The sequence below is a fragment of the Trachymyrmex cornetzi genome, unplaced genomic scaffold, assembly GCF_001594075.2.
Source record: "Trachymyrmex cornetzi isolate Tcor2-1 unplaced genomic scaffold, Tcor1.1 scaffold248, whole genome shotgun sequence".
In the NCBI taxonomy this organism is placed as follows: Eukaryota; Metazoa; Arthropoda; class Insecta; order Hymenoptera; family Formicidae; genus Trachymyrmex; species Trachymyrmex cornetzi.
In genome coordinates this window covers 827,806-852,380 of record NW_017297144.1, presented here as the reverse complement: position 1 = coordinate 852,380, position 24,575 = coordinate 827,806, and the positions used below count along the sequence as shown (strand labels likewise).

At 31.3% G+C, this 24,575-nt stretch overlaps 1 protein-coding gene across 1 annotated transcript; it reads right to left on the bottom strand.

The window, feature by feature from the left end:
* Positions 1-5,027: 5,027 nt before the first annotated feature.
* On the bottom strand, positions 5,028-10,572 carry LOC108761384 (GTP-binding protein Di-Ras2). Its single transcript, XM_018507878.1, has 4 exons — positions 10,327-10,572; positions 8,788-8,933; positions 8,234-8,499; positions 5,028-5,552 (listed from the first exon to the last, which is right to left on the bottom strand). Exons 1-4 carry the CDS (start codon positions 10,511-10,513, stop codon positions 5,348-5,350), a joined length of 804 nt encoding a protein of 267 aa, XP_018363380.1. The 5' UTR covers positions 10,514-10,572; the 3' UTR covers positions 5,028-5,347.
* Positions 10,573-24,575: the final 14,003 nt, after the last annotated feature.

The window sequence follows — 24,575 nt, the reverse complement described above, 5'->3', positions numbered from 1 at the left end:
GGCATGCCGATTACCGATAACGTGTACAGGATCATCTGGGAATACATGCCTAACTATATTATATTGAAAGTTTTGGTATTAATTATTTACAGGGACATCATTACCCGGCAATTCCGCTTGTTTACGAGAGTGAGCTTAAGGAATTGGAAATTAGTATTTCAAGAGCTGAGAGAAGAAAGATGGGTCGTGTCCTTTACTTCAGTGCGACGATATGGCGAATTAGGTGAGTACTCAATATACAGAAGAGTTGTACTGTGTCGTTGCGAAAATTCTGATTATTAACAAATCCGAAAAAATATAATGCCCGTTCTCATGTTTTGAAGCTTACATAAGATTAGAGCTGCAGAAAATAATTGATTGTTATTAACTAGCTAAAGACTATTGTCCCGTTAGAAAATTTTGCGAAAGCTACTCTATTACTATTTCTCTTAAGTTCAGCGTCTAAGCAGGATAATAGCCTTTATCGAGTCAACATCTTGTAAGTTCTGATAGACTTTGGTCCATTGTACGTATTTAGAGACGGACTGAGTTAGCTCGATCATTATTTAGAATATACATATCGTATAAATCATATCTACCCAGATGGGAGCTTTGTAAGGTACAAGTAAAGTTCGATAGGTAAGGTTTATCCCAAGAAATCCATTAAGGTCGCGTGAAGTTCCATGGACACAGGAGAGAATGTTTGCCACGATAGCCGCAACGAAATTGCGTTTGTGTTATCATCGACGAACGCGCAAAATCTACTTGATGTAACTAAAACTGTTGAATCGTTTATATGCATTTTGGAAATCTAGCCATAGTTTCTGTAACATTTATATGTAAGAAGATATTATACGTTATACACATATCTTGTATTATTATACTATCGTATCGGAAAATTCAGCTGCTTGTGAAATTTAATATGTAATTTAAATACAAAATAGAAATCTGATTCTATCAATTACAATTTTTCAAAAGTTTGCATTGCTTGTCGCAGGATTATATACATTCGAATTCTGAAATTTGAAATTATTTTTCAAATATTTCCATCTCTTCCCGATGCATATTACAAATAACATATATGTCACAATTAGCTCAATGTTTTTTCTAGACATATGCAAATAAATCTAGTGAAATATTCTTCCTGTTTTTAAAAATTGGTTGTATGTTTTTTAGTAGGTCTTTTACACGTTTGTCGACGATACACTACACCCACATTTGTACAAACGATAGAACCGATAGAAATACATTGCTCTCTCGCATCAAAATGTCAAAATACAAAACTTCACGCATGCATTCGCACGGAACGTCCGCGAGGTACTTGTTAAACATATTCTTATGACCTTTTTTTAACAATGAACTTACCTCGAGAACATCTCGCGATCTCAGTTCACTTCGCTGAACATACCTTTCACCTTTATAATTTCCCCTTGGTCGTGTGAAAAATATCTTAATGGGACGGTTATTAATATTCGTAATCTAGTCGCATTATTTAACAGAGCGATTGATCCTTTTTTAATTTGTGTTTTTGCCCTGTTTTAATCTTTATTTAAATTTATTAAAATTTATTTCGTTCTCTTATATTTTAAATAGTTTAAACTTTCAAGCGTGAATTGTAACACTAAAATAATACTAACAAAATTAAAATAAATAAATAAATAGAGCTTGCTTATTATTTAACATAGGTATAAAAATGAGAAAATAGTGAATTGTGATTATAATAAGATCATTACTGCAAAGATTATATTATAATCTCAATTTATTTCATTTATATATTTAAACTTACGATTGACAGTTTCAAGTTGTTTGTTACTGCAATTATTTAGAAGCTATTAATTTGTAAAAATTTTTTTTATTTTTCAAATATATTCTATGATTAGATTTTCCAAACTTGAAAGTTTAATCTCTCCCATTATTATTACACAGAAGACACTATAATATAATACTCGCGTACATAAGTTTCTTTGCAAATACTAGTTCCTGTTTAATTTATGCAAAACAAATTGAGCTAATTCATATTTTATTGTAAGTAAAAGACTATTAATTTTTATCCACAAAATACAAGTTTTGTTCAAAAATATTTAATTATATCTGAGCTAATTATCAAAACATTTTATTTTCTGTTTAAATACTTTTTATGATATTTTCGAATAAACTCGTTCGATGAAATATATGTTATTCAAGTACAGTTTGTACTTTTACGACGCGTAAAATAAGATGTGGAACATTATTAAAATAATTTCACAAATTACTAGACTTTTTTGAGAAATATGTTTCTCACGTAACCGCGAATTAACGAGACTGTAATGACCATATACAATAGAACTCTCAAATGTATGTGCGAATATTTCATGCGAATATTTCTGGTACCGTGTGAAATATTCATTTATCACTACCTCGTATTCCCTACCTTAGTTTTTACAGTTACTTGTATAATATTACGTGACGTTATATTACACGTTTTTGATGTCTACGCGTTAATTATAGTTATAATTATATAATATATATTCAAGATATTTCGCGTACTTCAGTACCGTTAAGTTGCAATAGCTGTTTCAGTTTGTGGTATTTCCTCAATCCCCTTTGTGCACCGGTTCAGTTACGATGACATATGAGTCTCCTTCCTGTTCTATGTTTTACGTTAGATAGATCCTTTCTTACTTCAGATATATAAAATATTGGCATTTTCTTCAATACTTTCTGTACTACTTTTGATTTCCCTTGAGGTAAAATGTATTCTGTTTACAAAAGCCTTAGGTATTGTAAATAATTCTTTTATTGTTACACAATATTTTCTGAGAAATAAAATCATTAGTTTTGAGATAAGAAAACACAAGTTTTGATAGTAGTAGTTTTTCATGCAAATAAAACTTGTAGTCCGATAATTATTTTTTATTTATTGTCTCTTTCCAGATAAGTATTTCAAAATAATTTATAATAAAAGAATTGTAAGTAAGTAAATATATAGCTATTAATAATGACATAATATATGTTATTATTCTGTGTTGAAAAAGCACACATTATTTATAATATAATGATATTTTAATTTGAATAAGAGAATGTTGGAAAAAGTAGAAAATGTTACGAATAATAAATTATTGGAATAATAATATTATTAATTACAATTTTGTTAAATATTAACAATGTGAAGAAATTGCAGCATGTTTGAAATTGAAAAGAAATTAAAATATTATAGAATATAGAACAAGGAGGAGAGTCGTTTCTATCGATTATATCATAATTAGTCTCCTATCTAAATCCAAATATCTAAAATAATATGCTTCGATACATCTTTCGTCGGTATGCTTTACTGGAATTTTTATTAGTTATGAATATGTAACTCTTACATATTGCAGTATACTTTCGGGATACTAACACTATGTAATTTAATGTAATTCATTTGATTACCTGTAATTGTGCACTTGGTACATACGATCGATATTAATTTCGAAATTATTAAAACAAAGCGCGCAATTAAAAACTTCCACAAAATTATTTATCAGAATATTCGATATCAATTCCACACCGATCTTATTTTAAAATAATTCCAAGTTGAGTATTATCAAAATATTTAACACGTGACATCTAAAATTTTATTAAAAAGCAGTAACAATCATGATGTTGCACATACGGAATCGGAAATAAAGTCTTTGAACCTTGAAGAGCAGTTTTCAAACAAAATATTAAAATACAGATTACACAATTTATTACAGTTGCTCGTTAGTTTATAAGCTTTAAAAGAGAAAAGCGTATACCTGATAATATAGTTAACAGAGAGGTAGCAGAAAAAGGTACTTTGTGCTTTGACTATTACGCATCCTATAATTTGCAAACAAATTTCTTTTTACCCGACGGCAGTACTTGCAACTGAAGCTTTAACACGAACAAAATATTTACGCGCAAATGTGCATCGTGTGTATTACGAAATAAATTTTCAATTACGTTTCATAAATTTTCAATCAAATTTTGTAAAACGTTTAAGCACAGTGTACCTCTCCTTGTATAACTTTTATATCTTAGTGAGAGACGATACTGATATTAATTTTTGTTAAAAGTATCGCTGAATATTTTTGTTAATAATTATTTTAAATAATAATTTTTAATTTTTTATTTAAATAATATCAGAAGAGATATATGTTTCGATTCCTTGTTTAAATAATGAAAAAGAATACATTCTTAAAGGATCGTATTTTTTTAAATTGACGTTTTTTATTTTATTTTAATTTTTATTTCCATATTGCAAACTTTTCAGATGCTCGTTGCAAGAAGTTTTTCGAATCTTGCGAACGTTTCGAGAGAAACTTATACTTTAAAGTCATTATTTTTTGAAGAGACGCGCTTTTAAATTCGTAGATTTGTATACGATTAATTAGTGTACGCGCGTGTACGTGATTTTAAATTATGAGTTGATACATATATATATATGTATATATATATATATTGGAAAAGCGATATGTGCGGTTTTTTCTTGTTTTGTATGTGAATCACGTATTTCTTGTTAAATAAACTTTTCCATACACAATAAAATCATATCGCTTTCCATATACTTATACTTTACGGGATATAAAAACAATCGTAATAAAACGTTACATATACAATATAATACCCTAAAGAATGTAATTTTTTACTTTAAATCAGGAATATTTACATGAAGAAATATCAGAGTTCATCCATTCGTTGAAAACAACTATATATCCATCATTAAACATCAATTTCACACCCACACGTTAATTTATACATAAATTTATACAAGGGATATTCCAAAAAAGATGTATGTCGATAGCAAAAAGCTTTTTACAATTTGTGTTCGCATTTTTCTTAACAAAAAAAAAAATTGAATAAGTTATTTAATTATTTTACAATTTCCATATAAAAAATTATGATATCTTGATTTGAAAAGGTATTAGAGATTTTATCATGATGTTTAACATTTTGTATTAAATATTTGCCAAGGAAAAATTAACATTTCAATTGAATCTCTTTCTCTAAAATTTAATATTTAATGATAATAAAATAATACTTTTGTTATCGATACACATACTTTCTGGTATAAATCTTACGAAGTCGATTTGTATCTTTTCGAACTTCGAGCTAGACTTCTTCTAGAACTATCCATTTTATCTACTTATCACGCTTGCTTTTCAAAATTCCGTGGATTAAGACGGAGCAAGCAGTAAAAGTTAATCCGTTATTCATGTAAACATGGAAACACTTGTTTCCTTCCAAATTGCAAACGTCAGCTCGAGTCTTACCTTAACGCACTTAATCAAAAAAACTCGATTGCTCGTTGTTGCGTTCCTTCGCAATAATCGGGACCAGCGGACTCCCGGTCGTGAAAAAAACTCGTTTCTCTGTCGAGATAGCAGATTTAGGAGATGTTGCAGTCGTCAGCACGGGCATCCCTGATCTGCTGTTTCGTTTTTCTTGAAGTGCGCCTGATTAGGCTGCGACTACGTGGTTTGCTCTTTACCTCCTCAGTAACGCTGACGACGCTAGGACCCTGGGCCGCGACCACTTGCTGGAGATTCCCACCGGGACCCGCGCTACCTGTTCTGCCGCTAGGGCTGCCGGACCTTTCATTGTAATAAAAGAATAATAGACGAGAGTTAGAAATATACTATCAGAAAAAAAATTATTTATTTGTCTAAATTTTTTAATTCGGTTCATCTTTATATCTTTTGATGAAGAATGTATGTATTTCAGTCATATTTGATTTATTTAAGTCAATTACAATTTTGTAATTATATTGAAAAAAATTGTTCATTTCATTACATTAATTATTATTTAATTGACTAAATTAATTTAGTTTGTCTTTATTTTTTTCATTGGAGAATATATATATATTGTAATATATATATTTATATATATTCTTCAATGAAAAAAATAAAAACAAATTAAATTAATTTAGTCAAATGAACAATTTTTTTTCAATGTAATTATAAAACTGTAGTTGACTTAATTTAATGTTGCATTTGTTTTTTTCTTCGAATTTTTGGTGTTTATAGTTATGTACAATAGTCCTTCGAGCCGTGCATTTTACATTTTTGTTAATTTGAATGAAGAATTCTTTTGATATTAATAATTTATATTTAGTATAAATTTTTTATTAATTTAAGTATATCTCTCCCTAAAAAGACATGATTGTTACGACTTAAGAAGAGAACTTTTCCAAAAGGAAATTTTAAATAGAAAACAGCAAATAATTGGAAGAAATGTAAATATTATTTAAGATTTGAAAATAATATTCTATGATATAGCCTTTTGGCATTCTGTTAAACTGCGCGCGATTAATTATATGAGTTGAATAAATGGAGTTATAAGGCGAAAGTAAATATTTAAATATTACAATTTTTGGTTAAGATTTTAAAATATACAATTTGAGTCCAGACGTTTTTTCAAGTCTAAGTAAGCTGAAGAGAAAGTACATTTATATACACATATCATTTGAAATTATTTTTTAAAATTATGGTTATGATTTCTTGAGATATGTAAAGTTCTTTTCTCAATTATTGAAAACATATATTCGCATGTAATTCCTATACATGCAATAATAAACGATTTATTAGGACCGTTTAATGTGAATACACAAGTAAGTAAGAAGCAATACCTATATCGATCGAAGCTGGATCTTGAGTGCTCTAAATAATTTCGGTGGTATAAAAACGGTGGTCTAAGGACGTTTGTATACGAAATGCTAGAGATCCGAGTTCAAATTTGTATTTAGTAGGTAAAAATAATTGGAAATAATTTTTTCTAAATATTAGACAATTACCGATAAAATGGATATCTATTGTTCCTTCATTTTGCAAGTATTTTAATTAAAAGTTTCATCAAAATCGGCGTGTGTCTATATTAAGTAGAGTTCCTATTGGTTACGTATTTATCGTAAAGTTATCGTGATATATACACTAACGTATAAAAGTAATGAATAAAAAGAATCAAGCAATGCAAAGTACAAGCTCGAGTACTATCGAATATAAATAATAATGTTCAAGAGTAATAGATGATCTGAAACGATATTGAACCTCTACATCGAAAACGATATTTAATGTTTCAATTATATTCATATTTGATCTACTTCGACATTGGTAATTAGCAACATTGAAGTGCGTTGAAAACCTTTTAGATTGAATACCTGTTCCGTTAATACATGCTGCTGGTAGATAAAACGCGACTAAATGGCGGGTTTGCGAATACGATTAAAGTCATTGATTGGAATTATCTTCGTGTATATACATATATTAAAGAAATTACATCGTAATCTAATTTAGTACGTGTAATCTAGTTTACTGCGTAATCCAATAAGTTTCTTTTCGGATTTTTATTAATTTTTCTTGATATCAAAAATAATAAATTAAACATCTATAAAATTTAATCTATACAATTTTTATATTCGTAGTAAAAATATTTAATATTTTTCGAATAGAAAGAACTATTAATTATAAGTAATGGGTGATAACTTATCCATCGTTTATTATTTATACATATTTATTTTCCTACACATTCGTCATTTTTAATTTAAAACAAGGAAAAAATTTAATAATGTTTATTACGTTGACTTGCCTCTAAATTCTCACCCTGCATTTGACGCGAAACTTGCCTCTCACAATTCTCAGTTCTCATTTACATCCGATGCAATCTTCATTTTAAGCCTGCTCGCACCAACTATCAGGCCTGACTAAATAAGCCTGACTTAATGATTCACTGTGTCTTTCGAGATTACGATTTTATTTATGATAGATACAACATGCAAAATTATTTAATTGTCGTAGTTAATGCTAAGCAACAACCTTTAAACAAATAAATTTTAAAGCTACGTTTGACATTAATGGTTACAATTATTGTAGTACGTGTACAGAATTTACATTAAGAATGAATTTATACTAGTTTTTTCTTGAAAAGAAAAATGAATAAAGTTCAACCAGAAATTAAAATTCTTGAAATATTCCTTAATGTATGAAATATCTTGATAAACTAAGTTTCAAATAAAAAATTTAGTCAATTAAAAAATGAGAAGCATTATACATTTTTTTTATAATATAGTTTATAATTTGAAAACTTTTTGTTTTAAAGTTGATACTTTAAAAAAAAAATGGAAATAAATTTTTTTAAATTTATTCTTAAAATGAGACTTACATATTGTAATATATATTTTATATTATATATTATAATATATATATGAAAACACATATGCCTTGTTGTTCAATGGTATTTATTCGTATATGTAAGGAATAGAGTTAGTGTTTTACAACACCTGCGTGATCCATACGCTGAACATCTTCTTCTGAGCCCCGACTGCTCGACCTCACCAGTAGGATTTTTCGGTACGATCTTGGAAAGCGTGACGAAACATCTGAATACATCCTTAATGTTGTAGTCGTCCTTTGCCGAGCACTCCATCACCTTAGCGCGAAGTTTCGGCAATTCGCAAAATAACCATTCGCTCACATCCTCGATTGGTACCTCTCTTCGTGCTGGCGCTAGGTCAAGCTTGTTCCCGGCGATAACTATCGGTACTTCCTATTGGAAAGAAAGTATGTCTTCGTTATTACCTCTTCTCCACTAAAGCGTAATTAAAAAATCAATTTTTAAAAAATGCCGCATGATAATGCCTTTTTATCAGCTCTAGATATTGTGCAAAGTTATAAATATTGAGAACAGCAAATTAATATTTCATACTATTCCAAAGATAGAGGAATCTAATTAAAATCGTAGATTGATAAGAGTAACTCTGCTAAATATTCGATAAACTTTACGAGATAAATCACTTTACGAGAGAATTAACATGAATAATTCTAGAATTCGCACCTGGAAGTCGGGTCGTTGTTCTCTCACTTCTTCGAAGCAACGTTTCACGCATTCGAAACTTGGTAACGATGATGTCGCGTATACGAGTAGGAATGCGTGGGCGGTGGCTATGCTCAACCGCCTCATTGCAGGAAACTGCAGGTCACCTACAGAAATAAAATCAAAATTTATTTGGTTTAATGGACGTTTACGAGAAAAATCTTCCTGCGCATCTGAAAAAATCGCGTATTGTTGCTTCGCAAGTAACTCTTAAAAAAGAATATAAAATAACTTCTTTTTTTTTATTCACTATTTCTCTTATTCTCTTCTTGGTTTTAATTTCAATTCTTTTTATTTCAATTCTTTTCGAAAGATATGTTGAAATGTTTCAAACTGACAACTATTTTTTCATGATATTTTTACAAATGTCGCCCAAAAGCATGCTGTTATTTCTGATAAATTTTTACTACATACGGAAAATAAGTCATTCTATTTATTTATGATGCATATGTATAGCGCATTTATCTCGTTGCTTTTCCAATACAAATTCCGTTGCTCTCTCGCTAAAAAGTTATTGGGATATATCTTTGCGCAATCTCGATTAGATCAAGGATACCTTGGTACACGAACACATTTCTGTACAACTATATTGAACGCTACTGAGTTACGTTTATTTGATACGCGATTCCGGCGAGAGAGAGAAATCCAAGGTTCTTTCGTTTTCAATCAAAACATTCAGTATTCCGTTTCACCATATTGAGAATGTGTGTACGTAGTATCACGTATCATTTAATATTTTTCGTTATATTGCATAGCAGATTCGATGAGGATGGAAACATTTCACATTTCAAGGGGAAATGACTTTAAAAAATATATAGAATTAATTTTTCACATATAAGACTTATTATTTTAGGGTTTTATGAACAGATCCGTAAATATATACGAAATTTTAAAATGATAAATTAATTAAATAATAGTGTGATTATACTGAGATTTATATTACAACATAAGTGTATAACATAGTAATTAATTAAAATCAACTCAATTAACTTAAGTATTGAATTATTGCATAAGTGCAGCATAAACGGTTATTACATTAAAATGATATGATTTAATAAAAGCATTATCACAGTTTTTGCGAAATATTAGTAGTTAATCATGTTAAAGCTAAATAAATTCATATTTTTAATCTTTTCTATCTCTATATAAAGTATTTAGTGAAAAGGAAATTATGAAAACAATTTTTCATCCAGAAAAAATATTAGTGAATTTTTGTCTCACACACACACACACACACACACATCTTTCATTTGTTGACAAAATTATTTAAAAAAATCATTAATATAGAAAATCGACGTGTTTCACACAATCTAACAATGAGCGCATTCAGTGGACTCAACAGTTGAGTGAGCTGTTATTGGTGTATTCTTTTAGATTATCCAATCGGAATTTTAGATCTAGAAGAATACATTAATAGCAGTGAGCTCTCACTCAACTGTTGAGTCTGCTGAACGCAGCCAATAAAGGGAAAAGGGGAATGATGAGAGACGTTCATCTTACCTGCGGTATCTAGAAGATCGACTTTAAGCGTCAGAGTGCCAAGAATGCATTCTCGCGAGTACAGATCCTCCACGGTGGGCCGGTATCGCTCGCTGAAGCCTTGACCGAGTAGTCGGCGTATAATGGCACTTTTGCCGACCCCGGCGCCGCCGAGCACCACCAGCCTGATCCTTTCGAGATCGGCCATATTTTCTGGCCGGTCGCACCCTGGTGACTTAGAGCACGACCGTAAGAATGTCGCTGCCTCAGGATGGCATCACCCGGGAGGTCGATCGAAGTCTCGTCCACCTCCTGGAAATCCAATACGGTCGCCTTACCCGTTCCCGTCGCCACCCGCGTCTGTCAAAGTGCTCCTCCTTCGTCCGAAGGATATTAATTTGATTCCCCGCGGCGATTCCTGACCGCGGTCAGAAACGAGTCGGTGGTAGTTCCTCGAGATCGATCAGTCGCGATCGACGTCGCTTCGAAACGATCACGTTTTTCCACCCAACGACGTCGCACGTCACCAACTTCTTCATTCACTTACCCCGCTTACGTTGCGCTCTCTCGGGAACTCCCATCTTCCTCAGGGAAATCGCAGTCTTTCGCTCGCTCCGTAATTCGAGTTGAAATTTTTCTGTTGAAAGATGAGAAACTGTTCTATTATTACTTATTTACACGTGCCGAATATGAGATTTTATTGGCAACATCAAATTATGAGGCGGACAATATCAAATTATGAAATACACCCGGTGTAATAATGTTATTTGGGACCACCAAGTGGACTGGAAATTGAAGTAAATAGTTACTATGGAGACATTCCGAGCTAATTGGAATATTCCGTTTAGAACAGCGACTTTTATTGAGGCCATAGCTTTCATGCTTTATGTTAAGAAATCCGATATGTTGATTATAAATATCGAAGCAGAAAGTCTCGATGATTTTTTAGGTCAGTAAGCAAACGAAATATATTACAATAATTAAAGTATTTTTTTATCAATATCTAATACCAATAATATCGATAGAAAAGGATTAGAATAGACAACACAATGGACCTCTTTGTCTCATTTAAAATTAATTATAATCGTTAATAAAGCTAATACATTTCCTTTATGACAATATCTACATCAATTTACTATTTTCAGATTTAATCGATTACTGCGAGTATTAATTTTAAGAAAAAGTGTATCATTTATATCGAACTATATAAGAATATCTGTGAAATAAGTTTGAACAGAAAAACCTTTTGAAATTAACGAGTACCTAATTTTAAAATAAAAACTGAACGGTTATAGTTCAATATTTAACTTATGCACTTCAAAGTATTTCAAATACTTTTACATTGTCATAAAAATTATATTTGTCGAAATATATATTAAATTGTGAATGTTTTAATTATTTCAATTGCAACCAAACTATCAAGGATAGTAAAATTAAAATTATATATTCCTATGCAAGATAAAGTTATCCATGGGAATTAACGAAACCCACGAACATCGCGGAATTGAGTTCATTCGGTAGAAATGTGCAAAAGGGGAGCTACGGCGTGCTTGGAATTTTTTGCGTCTCTTTTGCGACAAACTCACATGGGAAATAAATACAATATAATATCCGAATTATAAACATATTAATATGCCATAGTATTGAATAATTGCCATAGAAATTAAATCGATATATGCCTTTTATATATTAAATTTTAATCTTACAAATATTTTTCCATAGCGATCAATCCCTATCATTTTATTTTAAACTTACGTTATCATCTCGTTTATTCTGTTTTCTCATTTTTTTTTGTCTTTATTAGTCATTATTTTACCTTTATTTTTATATTAAAAAATGCGCGCGTAATTGTTAATAAGTATGATTTTAATTGTAATTAATTATAACAATTTTAATACATTTACATTTTCTAATTAAGAAAAATATTTGTCTTTTTGTCATTAACAAAGTCCTTGTTATACGGAAAATGTTTTGTTATACATATCCATACTTAAATTTATTACAAGTGGAAATATTGATAAACAATAATGTTAATTTCAATTTACGCAAACCACTTCGCTTATCTTCCCTTGTAGGAAAAGTTGTATTGATATTGAGGAGACTAATTATATTTAGATATATATATTTTTTACATTTACATATTACATATTAATTAATAGCGATATTACTTTAGCATTTATCGTTAGAGATTTCCATGGAAAACACATTCACGGAAATCTATTTTTGATGAAAATTTGCATGGATTTGCATCCAACTAGTTATTACATTTTATGTTCAAATAGTTATTAAAAGATAATTAATTGCACTGAACAATTCAAACACGTATGATTTTACATTTGTATGTATTAACGAACAACGGCCAAATGCGAATTGTATATGCTTTTAATTGTTATCACAAGAAAATTTTCCTGATTGCAGATTGATCAAATTTGAAAAAATTATCTTTCACTTGAAGACTTCGTCTTTTTCATAAATTAATTATATTAAAAAATTTTTTAATATATTTTAATTGAAAACAATTAAGAAACCACAATATCGCAAAGAGAAACAATAATATCGCGTCGGTATAAGTTTTTCCCAAGTCCTTTCGATTCATTCAACTTCTACAAATGCAAAATTTCTCTTTCGATGAAAATTTATGTGGAGGATATAAGTTAATTTTGTTTAATCTTATCTCGCATGGGCCAGACGCCACACACAGAGCGAATGGGATGTGTAATGAAATTTTACCGAGCAGCACGGTGGTATTTACAATCCGCGCGAGATGAAAAAGCGTGTTGTCGCTGTTGCGGCGATGCGACGGGACGTGATCGTAATTTACTCTGCATCCTACGTCCGCGAAGGGATTATGAAAAGGAAAGAAAAGAGACGAAAACCTTGCTTTTGTACGGTTTATACTGTTGGATATCCCTTCGCATTCTTTCTTTTGTCTCACTTCTTTCCTTTTTTCATTATCAACTAGATCCGCAGCCCTTTCGGCAGAAGTCACAGGTGGCTGCTGGCCGCCTCTTTTTTTTTCTACTTCGACTGCCTGGGGGTCTCCACGGGATTAAAACGTCGCTAAATACACAGGTGCCGTCAACAGCAGGCTCTGTTTTATGAAACAAAACCTTAATCATTAAGCCCATTAATTGTAAACTCTTGGAGCATTGCCGCGTCAACCGCGCTGTGAAGCTCTGAAGCTTTTCTCACAGACATCACGCCGTGCGGTTCATGTATGCCCTATTTTCACTTAATAAACTTGACAGATACTTCACATTGTTTAGTTTTATAAGATTTTACACGCCGTGGTGTATATATATATTTATTACGATCTCTCCATTTTCGTTGATATTCTCTTCAAAAATATAGCTTTCGGTTATTATGTTTTATCGATTCCGCATTTTTGCTTTTAATGCTTTCAACCAATTGGAGTAATTTTTACGCTACTACAGAGGATATAAAATGGAAATAACGTATTTACAAGATTTTGCAAAGAGTATGCGGTTTATTGTATCATCAATTCCAAATGAATAGCAGATATAACGAGGGTTGTAAAAAGCTTAGATCCTCTAGAAATTATAGCTAGTATAAGAAAATGTGTCAAGTTTAACATGACATAAATTGCAACTAAAGAATTATATGAGTAAAAAGTAAATGATACCATTATACTTGTAATATGCTTCGCGTAATTAATAGCTTTTGGGTCTTCTTTTCATTTATGTCGTTAGAGTATCGAAAATCCTGCGTTAGCGTCTAAATATTGATTCTATAACAGGAAATCAATAATAAGTTAGCAATATGTTGAAATTAACGTGATTAGGATTTTTATATCACATTAAATATATGCATATACATACTGTCAATCTTCTATGCGAGAGAGAGAGAGAGAGAGAGAGAGAGAGAGAGAGAGAATCATGCTTCGCTAATTCTTTTTCAAACTAATTAAAATCAGGTAAACCGAGCGAAAGGGATAAATTGCACAATCCGTCTATCTTAAGTGCTGAGAGAAACTGGAATCTGCAGCATCCCTGAGCTATTAGAATAATTATTCGCGTCATTAGTGTTTCTCGGGATTCTCCCGCATTCATATACACATTACCCGTTGAATTCCAATTGCACGAAGCATATTCAACATATATATTAACGATGCTAATATACTCTTAATCTCTAGTATTTTCGTAAATATAATCTGTTGGGAATTTTCGCATGTTATAAATATATATCGTGTTTTTACAAATTTTTGCAATTACGTCAGATATAAATCTATTAATTAGTTAATTAATTATGAGTAAACGCGAGAATCTAATTTTTCGTAATTTGTTGATTTATAGCTTGGCATAAAATTAAAAATAAAATTTACAGACTCTATTAGGTTTAAGTTACTATATCTAGTTACTATAATATGCCAATGTAAATTTATCCTTGTATGATTATTTTCCGCAATATGAAAATTTTGTTATTTTGTTGGATAGCTACTGTGGGAATTGTAACATCTTTTATATGATTCTCCAGAGATAGAAATAAAAAAGAGCTCAAATACGAAAGACTTTCTCGGCTACCCGCGGATTTGTTCAAACACTATCTTGTAGGTGAAATAGGGGAGCAAAACCTTGAAAAACTCGTTTCATACTTATTTCGTTTTGTACTTATTTTTAGAAAAAGATCTCATTTTGAAAAACTTCCGATATTTTATACAAGTTATTGCAAACCTAAAAAGAAAAATGGAATATAATACCGCGGGTATACTATCATACGATTACCATAATATACCTAGGAAGAATAGAAACTAAAAGGAAATGCGAATCTCTTGTAATAATGTATATCTTTCTGCTTTGCCGAAGGGTATACTGTAAAAGAAACCTTTAATAGACATGTCCTAAATGTGCTATATTTAACTAACATGCAAGCCGATTATATTCTAAATATCGCAGCATGTATATTCTATAATCTGTGAAAATTTTAGGATAAAATAGTTTGTTGTTATAAATATTCATAATAAACAACAAAATATGGGGCTAATTATCCAAAGATGCGAATTTAATTCGACGAGTTTCATCATGTATGTCTTTAATAAACAAAATTCTCCATTTCATTTAATTTTACTATGTTAAATTTCACTACTTTTAATTTAACTCGCTTCGGAGATGTCATTTTCAGAGTACGAAAGCTATGTTTCGTGATTTCCTACGTGAAATTATCTTGCGCGTTTATTTGTTTCGCTTTGCGGTTATTGCATTACGAATATGACTGTGTGTTTATCCATGGACGACGAAATAACAATATATTCCATTAATGATTCTGTAATATCGCGTGACGTCCTACGTGTGTTGAAAACCTAGTTATTAGACTCTACCTTTATGGCCGTTAACTGATTTCTACTGGCGTCAGCATACCGATTTACATAATAATACCCGAAAATTCCCACACGGTTTTCCCAGACACGACCAACAAAATTGAAATCGTTAATTTGCCGCTCGCGTACAAACAGACGTTGGATGGACGTTTCGCTTAATCACATCACGTCCCTCGATACTGCTAATGACTCTTTTCCTCTTCTTAAGGAATGATATTCCTCTGATACGGTATAATATATCGCGATATCTGAAAATATGAAGAAAGTTTTCCCGAATTAGGGACGCAGCTGCTGTATTATAGCAAGAGACATCGTAGGCGGGGAGTTTTTATGGGTTTTATCTGTCTGTTATTTATCTTTTCTCCTCTTTTTCAGTAGAGAAAAAAGTAGAAATACGAAAAAAAAATTTGTCTAAAAAATTCCATAAAATATTGATAATATTAATTTAATTAAAACTCCACTATATCATTCATATTCAAAATAGAATAATAAATAGAATTTAAAAAACTATTAATATTCTCTCGTTTAAAGAATTTTTTATTTTTAGCATTCTATTTTTAAAATATTAACCCTTACCGTACCATCTTAATCTCTAAAAATTCACCAACATACTTTCAACTTTCTAGAATAAATATTGACTCTTTATTTTGGAAAATAAATAAAATGTAATATAATTTATAATTACCGAAAGACTCCAAGAAACTTGCACGAACAGGAATCACTAGTTACCCATATTAGTACGGTAAGGATTAACAGTATAGTATATTTAATTTCTTTGAATACCTATTGCTAATATTAATTTTTCTCAAGATGAATGTAAAATTTTTTAACGTTATTTCAAGTTATTTATTTATTCAATATTTTTTATTATCTATTACTAGTTTTCCGACATTACTTTATTAGATTCAAATATCTAATACTAATTCAGTTAAACTGATCTAGTTTTATTACATATTTATGAGATAAAAATATAAAATCGATATTTTTAGAATAATTTTATCTCTCAATAAAGCATTATTTAATAAATCAGGAATATAAAAAATAATATTAAAGTACATATCATATTTATATTTTTCATCAAAATCATATTTTTTATTTGTTAAAAGGATTTAATTGATATTTTGTCTCAATTATATATATATTTATTAACTCTTCTATTTGAACTCTGTTTATATGCGTTTTATTTTATATTGTATCATTGTAATAATCCAATTTTACACAATCGCCATTTAGGACGTTTGATGTTTTAATGAGTTTTGTGATGAAACGAACAAGATGATAAATGATATAATGCTTGCTCTTCTGAAATGAGATTAATTTCAATTGACCTTAACAAGGTTTTTTCTTTCTCTCGTCAAATTACAGTGACACGCATCATTGAAACTCGATTCAACTTGCAATAAGACCGATTATCGGATATATTTGTTCTGGTGTAATGAAACGCCGCGCAATAAAATATCGTCAGCGTTGAATTTTGCAAATATTCGATGCCTTGTTTATGTAGTCTTTTAAGCAATGACAATTGCAAAAAATAAAATGGAATTACTACGATTATCAAATGTTCTCGATTAATTGATGAGAAAAAAACGTAACAAAACTCGGTTTGCCTTTTAGTTTTTCTCTCGTTGCCGAAGTTCTGCATAAAAGATTAATATGAGAGAAAAATAGTAGTGGAAGCTTATTCACTTGCATTTTAATATTAAGAATGCTAAAGAAGAAAGTATAAGGAAATACACGTGTAAAATCAACGTGATCTTTTGTCTTTCTTTTATACGTCTCGTTTGTTTGTATTAATGCTCTGTTATTTTCATGAGAGATGTTTATTTCGAAAAATCCACAGCGCTATGGATCAAGTTTCGTGAGAGCTTTGTTAAAACATCTTTTCTCTCACCTTTTTCTATAAATATATATTTAAAAAAAATATCTTCTAATGTGTTATATTATAATTATACTAAAGGATTTAATCACAACGCGTTATAAAAATATTTGTATATTTTTTTAGTATTTATTTCAGACGGTTAATACACCTGTTTTTTTTAAAAAGAAATACAGTGTATTGATAAGAAAAACAAATGCTGCATTTTTTTAATTTTTATATTTTTTTATACAAATAATCTAATAAAAATAGTTTTTCTTATTATACGATTATTATACAATATATTAATACACCATTAATTACTGACAATTTACTTAAACAATTTTTAGTAATCAGATAATTAATTGTGAACATATTCATAGAATCGATATTATCAATATAATGATCTCATATTTCCGATACATATTTAAAATTATTTGAATCGTTCGTATATCTTTTATGTTCGAAGCAGCATTGTATGTTAAGCTGACGGTAGCTATTTTGTGCAGAATAGATCGTTTAAGCGAGCGTGTAGAGTTTTGCTCTATCGCTATTATAATGCAATGAAAAGCAAGAGTATTTGCACATCTCTCCGTCGTGGATTTAATTTCGCTAAATCTTTTGAGAGTTCCCTTCTTGGAGCAGAAGAGTCTTCTGGCGCGTATCCACAGAACATTATCCTCTTAAAAACTTTATCCGCATACGCGACTGTGACGTTCTTGAAATGTAAGACTTTATACTTTATAAAAAATCCAGAAGAAAAAGACTGTCGCGCGTAATTACGAAGACGACGGAACGAGGCGGAGAGACGAGGAATACTTAAATCGGTGACATTATAAATGGTAGCAACTTTTCTAATATTCCTTCCCTTGTACTTATTCGAGGTAACTTTGTGGCTAACTAAAAAACTATTCCCTGGGATACGTTCGAATAAATAAAAGGATGCAACGAAATGTGATGTTGAAATAAAGGAACGCGTAATTCAGAATTATTGGACGTTATATTATCTCTTCCGATCTCTCTCGTTCTAGTTATTGAAACACATTTAATACGTTTAAACGAGATAGTTTCTTTGGATGCGCGTCTGTTTCAATATTTTCACGCGGAATGAAATACTTATTGACACATTACATAACACATTAATAACAAGTGATAGCGTAATCTGCGATGATACAGAAATTAAAATTGCAAAGTTCTAGAATATTTTAAGATTAATTGAGCCAAGCGAAAGATAAATTAAAATTGAAATTGTTTTATTTGTATTCCATCTTCTCATCTCCTTTTCCTTAGAAGGCTAAATTTAATTAATACAACGAAATTCTATATATTATCCCAGCAGATCGAGAAGTATCAATTAACTTTGTCTTATCACGAGTACGGCGCATAAATTGTTACGTCAAACGGACAGATGCAAATCGAGATAGTTAAGCGACGACGACGTTAACTAGGTATGATCTCCCTTCGAGCGTTGATAAATGTCAGTCGCCAGTCTATTAGATAATATTGCTGTGGTGTTAGCCCGCTATCCATCGAGTTTGGGAAATTATGTTAGGTCGCAGCGCAGGTAGGACGTAAGCTCATTATCGGTACTGACATATTTTCGCGGTTTGCGGCCTCGGTGTGCGGCTTGTGCCATTCGGCGCGCATGTTCCGGAATTACGTATGTATAGATGCGGTATGCAGTTGTACCGATCGCTCTCCTCCGACGTGGCGCGCGTAATTACGGCGGTCTTCGGGGTTTACGAATACGTTACAAACGCATTGCCGGCAGGCCCGGTGTGTAGATAACGCACAAGTAGTCGGGCTATAAAGCACGAACAAGCTTTTGCAAAGCTATTTCTTTAGCCTTTGAATCGCGCAAGATTCTCTCATCGATGTTTTACTCAAAACTATATAGGTACATGAAATATCTATATACGTTTAGTTTCATATAATTGAAATAAAATTATATAATTGAAATAAAAAAAAACATGATTGTAACGAGTTGCACTTTGTTGCGTGCAATTATTTTCTTATACTTCATTGAATGACTGTAATGAATAATAATTGCATTTAATTACACGACTCAAGAAATACAGGACAATGTTCATTAAAGTCGAGCGAATACGGGTTAAATAATCTGTCTAAATAACTTCTTTAAGTTTATATAATATACTTTATAAGTATAATAATCGATAACAAGTTCTCGGTTGGAGTTTACCGTACCATATCTTGTATAGATACGGTACGGTAAACGCATGGCGGTTATATACACATGCAAAGTAATCCTTTACTGACATAATCCTAGAGGCAGCAATTTCACGGATTACCTCTGTTTAGATTGTCTACGATCATTGTCTGAAAACATTCGTTGTTTGGATTAGACCTCTGCGAGCTCTTTACAATGTACGAAAGCATAAACTAACTGTTTGTTGTAGAATCGCAAACAACGATTTTAAGGTTGATGTACGATATTTCCAAGTTAAATTGAGTAGTCGCAAGATTTTTGCATATCGCAAGAGAAGGTAACGTTTGCCGTCATGTAAAATCGTTATACGTTTCAAAGCACGCTTAGGACGGTGCTATCGATCCGCGGTGCTGCAGGCCGATTGTGCAATGCGGGAATTTCATTAAATCGATGTTGGAAAGAAGTAGGTATAAATATATAAGCGGTAAATCGCGGAATATATAGACTGTGCTTTTATCGGCAACTACGTTGGCTTAGATTAGCTCGAGGCAGAAATATATCCTTATTTGTTTATCTTATAATAAACTTTAGAATAATTCTTTAGCAATGAATTTTCGTTGCCTATGAGATTAATAAAAGCGCGTTAGAATTTCTCCGGCACAAGTTTGATTTTAACAGAACAGACCGAAAACTTTCTTAATAATGATAGTCTGTATCCGCATTAAAGTCTTATAGCATTTTTATTGATTAAAGCGATGAACTCCATTCTCCTCGAAAGGTCAAATTTTTTGCTTATAACATTTTTATATTCCAAGCCTCTTTAATCCTGTTGTTGCTTATCGCAGGCAATTTTCCATCTGACGTCTAGTCTGCGATTTATCAGCTGCTGAAGAATCACATTTAACCGTTCGTAGCAAATCCGAGTCACATATCTGTAAATCTAGTCGAAGGCACATAGATTTTGCCTTTTGCGTGTGTACTTCATATGATCAATAAAATGGATTTATTCGATCAACTGAAGTACCGACTGCTTGAGAACTTTATTTATTTACGCAACGTTTTTGCTCGTCTCTCATCGTCAGATTTACCTATTGAGATTTTTATACAAAAACCATGTTTATCATTTTATATCACTGATTTTTCACATCTTACACTGGGATTCAATTTTTAACATCTGATTTACCATCTTTTTATAAAATAAAATATATTAAAAAAATTTTTCAAAATCTTAAAATTCTTTTAGAAAATTAAAAGTATAAAAAATAAATAAAATAAGTTTATAAAAATATTTTTGGTAACAGATTTCGGCTAATGAAATGCTCTGTTTATTCGAAAGTCATAATCGAAGTACAGGCTTGTTCTTATATTAAACTGTACGGTGACCTATTTATTTCAAAGTATTGGCTCGTTCACATGTGTTCGTGATGCATTATGCATCGTTTTCACTACAGGATATTAGCCACGATTGGAACAGACTACAAACACAGCTTCTGTCACCCATGAATCCCACGGATGCCAATTTTCCAACACAGAATCCTATGAATATTTTATAGAACCGCAAAACCTGTCATTCTTGCGCGCACTTTGTGAACTTTCGCATCAGATTGCCACTTCCCCTACATTATATCGCAATTATTATCCTTCAGCGTGCACTATCGACAATCATTTAATATTCACAATCATTATTTCGCTTTGTTCAAATTTCTTCGCAGGCGTAGTTCCACTTTGCATGTTCAGATATTATAATTGTCTAATGATGAAGAAATTAAGTTAGCGTTATGTGTATCTATAATTTAAATATAAATAAAAGCAGAACTTTTGCATATATATTTGATTGAATTTACATTTAGATGTGAGTTCGGGTTTGCCGCGAATAGTCACATATTATTCTCCACCAGTTGATAAATCGCAAAACTAGACATCAAATAGAATAAATAAATATATACACATTGCAATAATAAATGACATATATTGTACATATATACAAAGTACATGCTACACAATCTTCCATGTGCTTGATCTGTACATATAACATGCACTTCACTTAAATTGCTAGGCTTTTTCACTAATAACACTCTGTCATACTTTGTGTGCAGAGTGCTCCTAAAAAATTGACTATGTTTTTTTACTATATTTTTTTTACTATTTATACTAATGAAAGAATTTTGAATATAAATTTGCAATTCTTCCAAGCAACTAATATTGAAAATTGAAAAGATTTTAGCATTTGAATAAATTGTAGATATATCTAAACATTATATCTGGAGACACTGGTAGTGTCTCGGCGCTAAGCTATGGCGCGAGACACGGACGTGCCTCCTTTACGCGAACCGGCGAGTTGCGAGTCAGATCGAGGTTATCGGAAACTCAATAAGGGCTGATAACATTATACAACAAAATAATGAAATGTTATTTATTATAGGTATTGAATAACGATAAAAAATGTGCATTTCTAATAAATTAAAGCTTAGAAAAAAGAGAGTGTGTGTGCAGATTTATGCTTAAAACGTACTTTTTAATCAGTATAATAGCATATGTGTATAATAAAGTTTAGCTGAACGCATTAGGATCACCCTGTATATAGGACAAGTATTTCGCACTCGAATGAATTCGATCGAAACTACAGGTCTGAGGCTTCGAAGTTTCCGTAAATGTAATTGGAGGATCGTTCAAAAAATACGTGACTCCGTTGTTACTTCATTCCCCGGATTTTCCACGTTCTATTTGCTCTATGTACTCTCTTCAACTTAGCGTGAATTTAACACACATACATTAAACATGTATGTGTGTATGTACATACATGTACATGCATTACACTTTTGATAACGCATTACTGCTTATTAGACACTATATTAATGTCACTGATTCGGTGGAGGATAATTGGTGTTTTATTAATTATCGAATATTCGAACGTTACAGTTGGAGTTGCACGAATCGGTATTAATTCGAGCTAAATTGTTTTGCGATTAATTCGGATATATGACAGACGGAACGGAGCGAAATCGAATTTGTGAGAGATTGAGATTCAATGTAATTCTCTTCTCTCTCTCTCTCCCTCCCTCCCTCCCCCCCTCTCTCTCTCTCTCTCTTTCTCTCTCCCTGCCTCCATCTCTCCCTCTCTGAGATAAATATGAAAATTAAAAGTTTCAATTATTTTTTAATTATAACTGCATGTAATATGATATTAAAAGATGCTAATTTTACGGAATGTAATTTAACGTAAAATTTATTTCATTGAAAGGTAGGAACAAAATTCTTGAGAGTAAATTTCTGTTTTTCTTTTGCTTACAACAAACAGGAGTCTTCTTTGCGGAAGAAACCTGTTTGCCATTCGTATTATCGATTATATGAAGTAACTATATATAGGAAGGTTTCAGTAGATCTCCGAAATTCGATTCCTATAGCAACGCGTGTGATTTCCTGTCGACGTTCCAGCGACTTAATGGAGCCATAAGCAAGAGTAGTAGATAGAAACGTTTCGGAAATTTGATCAGTTCAGAAAGTGGAGAAATCTCACTTATTATAGGTTCAGTTTGACGGTGTGCAAATCACGAACGAAGTAACTTTGTATTTTATCGTGCGAAATGTATGGTTTGACTTATCGGTGCATGAACCTTTACGGGAAGGAAAGAAACTTATAACTAGAAGGGAAAAGATCATTCTAGATGTTTCGAATTCATAACATCCGTTTTATGTAGATTGAACCAAAGAAGAATTATCATTTCTGAAATGCATATAAACCGAGAGAGAGAGAGAGAGAGAAAGACAAAAAAAATTTTTTAATACAAATTGCTTCTAAATTATCGCACAACTATATGTAAGCACTTATATACAGTTTTTGTATTTTTTCTAGGAGAACGTATAATTACATTCTTTTCATGAATTTATCAAAAGAATTAATGATTTTTGAATTTAATAATAAATCGATGCATATTAAACATATTTTCAGCACAATCTCAATCGTGCAAATAAACGAATAATTATTTTTTAATCTCGCTTAATCGCGAACGCAACAAATTAGGCCTGTGCAAATAATTACTTTGTAAATAAAATACTCGTGGCGATTTTAATTGAAAGCAGGTGCAACCACCAACAATCGGTTTTTGTCAACAAAACGATTACTAGACAGGTCTTAATTAGAATCGTTCGAATATGCCAGGATCTCTAGTTTTGCATTTTGGCGACTGTCAATATTTAATTTATCCTATCGGTCGTTGACAAGCGGGAAACAGAATGCGACCGCTTGCAGCAAAAAGAGAATTTTTTGAAGTATTCTATATTGACATCAAACCCGCATTTTATTACATTTCTGTGATACAGTTGCGCGATCGTAATAAGTAATGTCAAATTGAGTGTTATAACCAATTTAGAACATTTCTCTTAAATTTATTTCGAAAATTATAAGTGAGAATTAGTTTTAAATTGAATAATTATGTAATAAAATTATGGATTATTCACAATTATTTCAAATGTTTGAAATTTTATATTTATAAAGAACTCTCTCTCTCTCTCTCTCTCTCTCTCTCTCTTCTGAGAGACAGAATGAATTAGAATGGTTCAATAAAAGAAGAATATTTATTTTAAAAAATGGAGATTAAATGCAATGGTAACGGAGTTGAGATCTTTTTCAGCGCTCACTCGTAAATTGCGTAGTGCGATTCGATTATGCGTTGTATGCGACGAAACGTGTTACCTGTAAATCATAACGTGAGCGAAAAATCTCGCACGCGTGTCGTGAATTTCCGCCGACCGGAATTTCGTTTGACGAACCATTAATTGGGTGCGACGCGTTGCGTCCGTAAGGAAGAAAGGTGTTATGGGTATCGCCGGCTTTTGACGGAGCGTTTAATTGTGCCGGTTTGATAAATGAGATTCTATCGTGCTCCCTTTCCCTTCTTTTCTCTCTCTCTCTC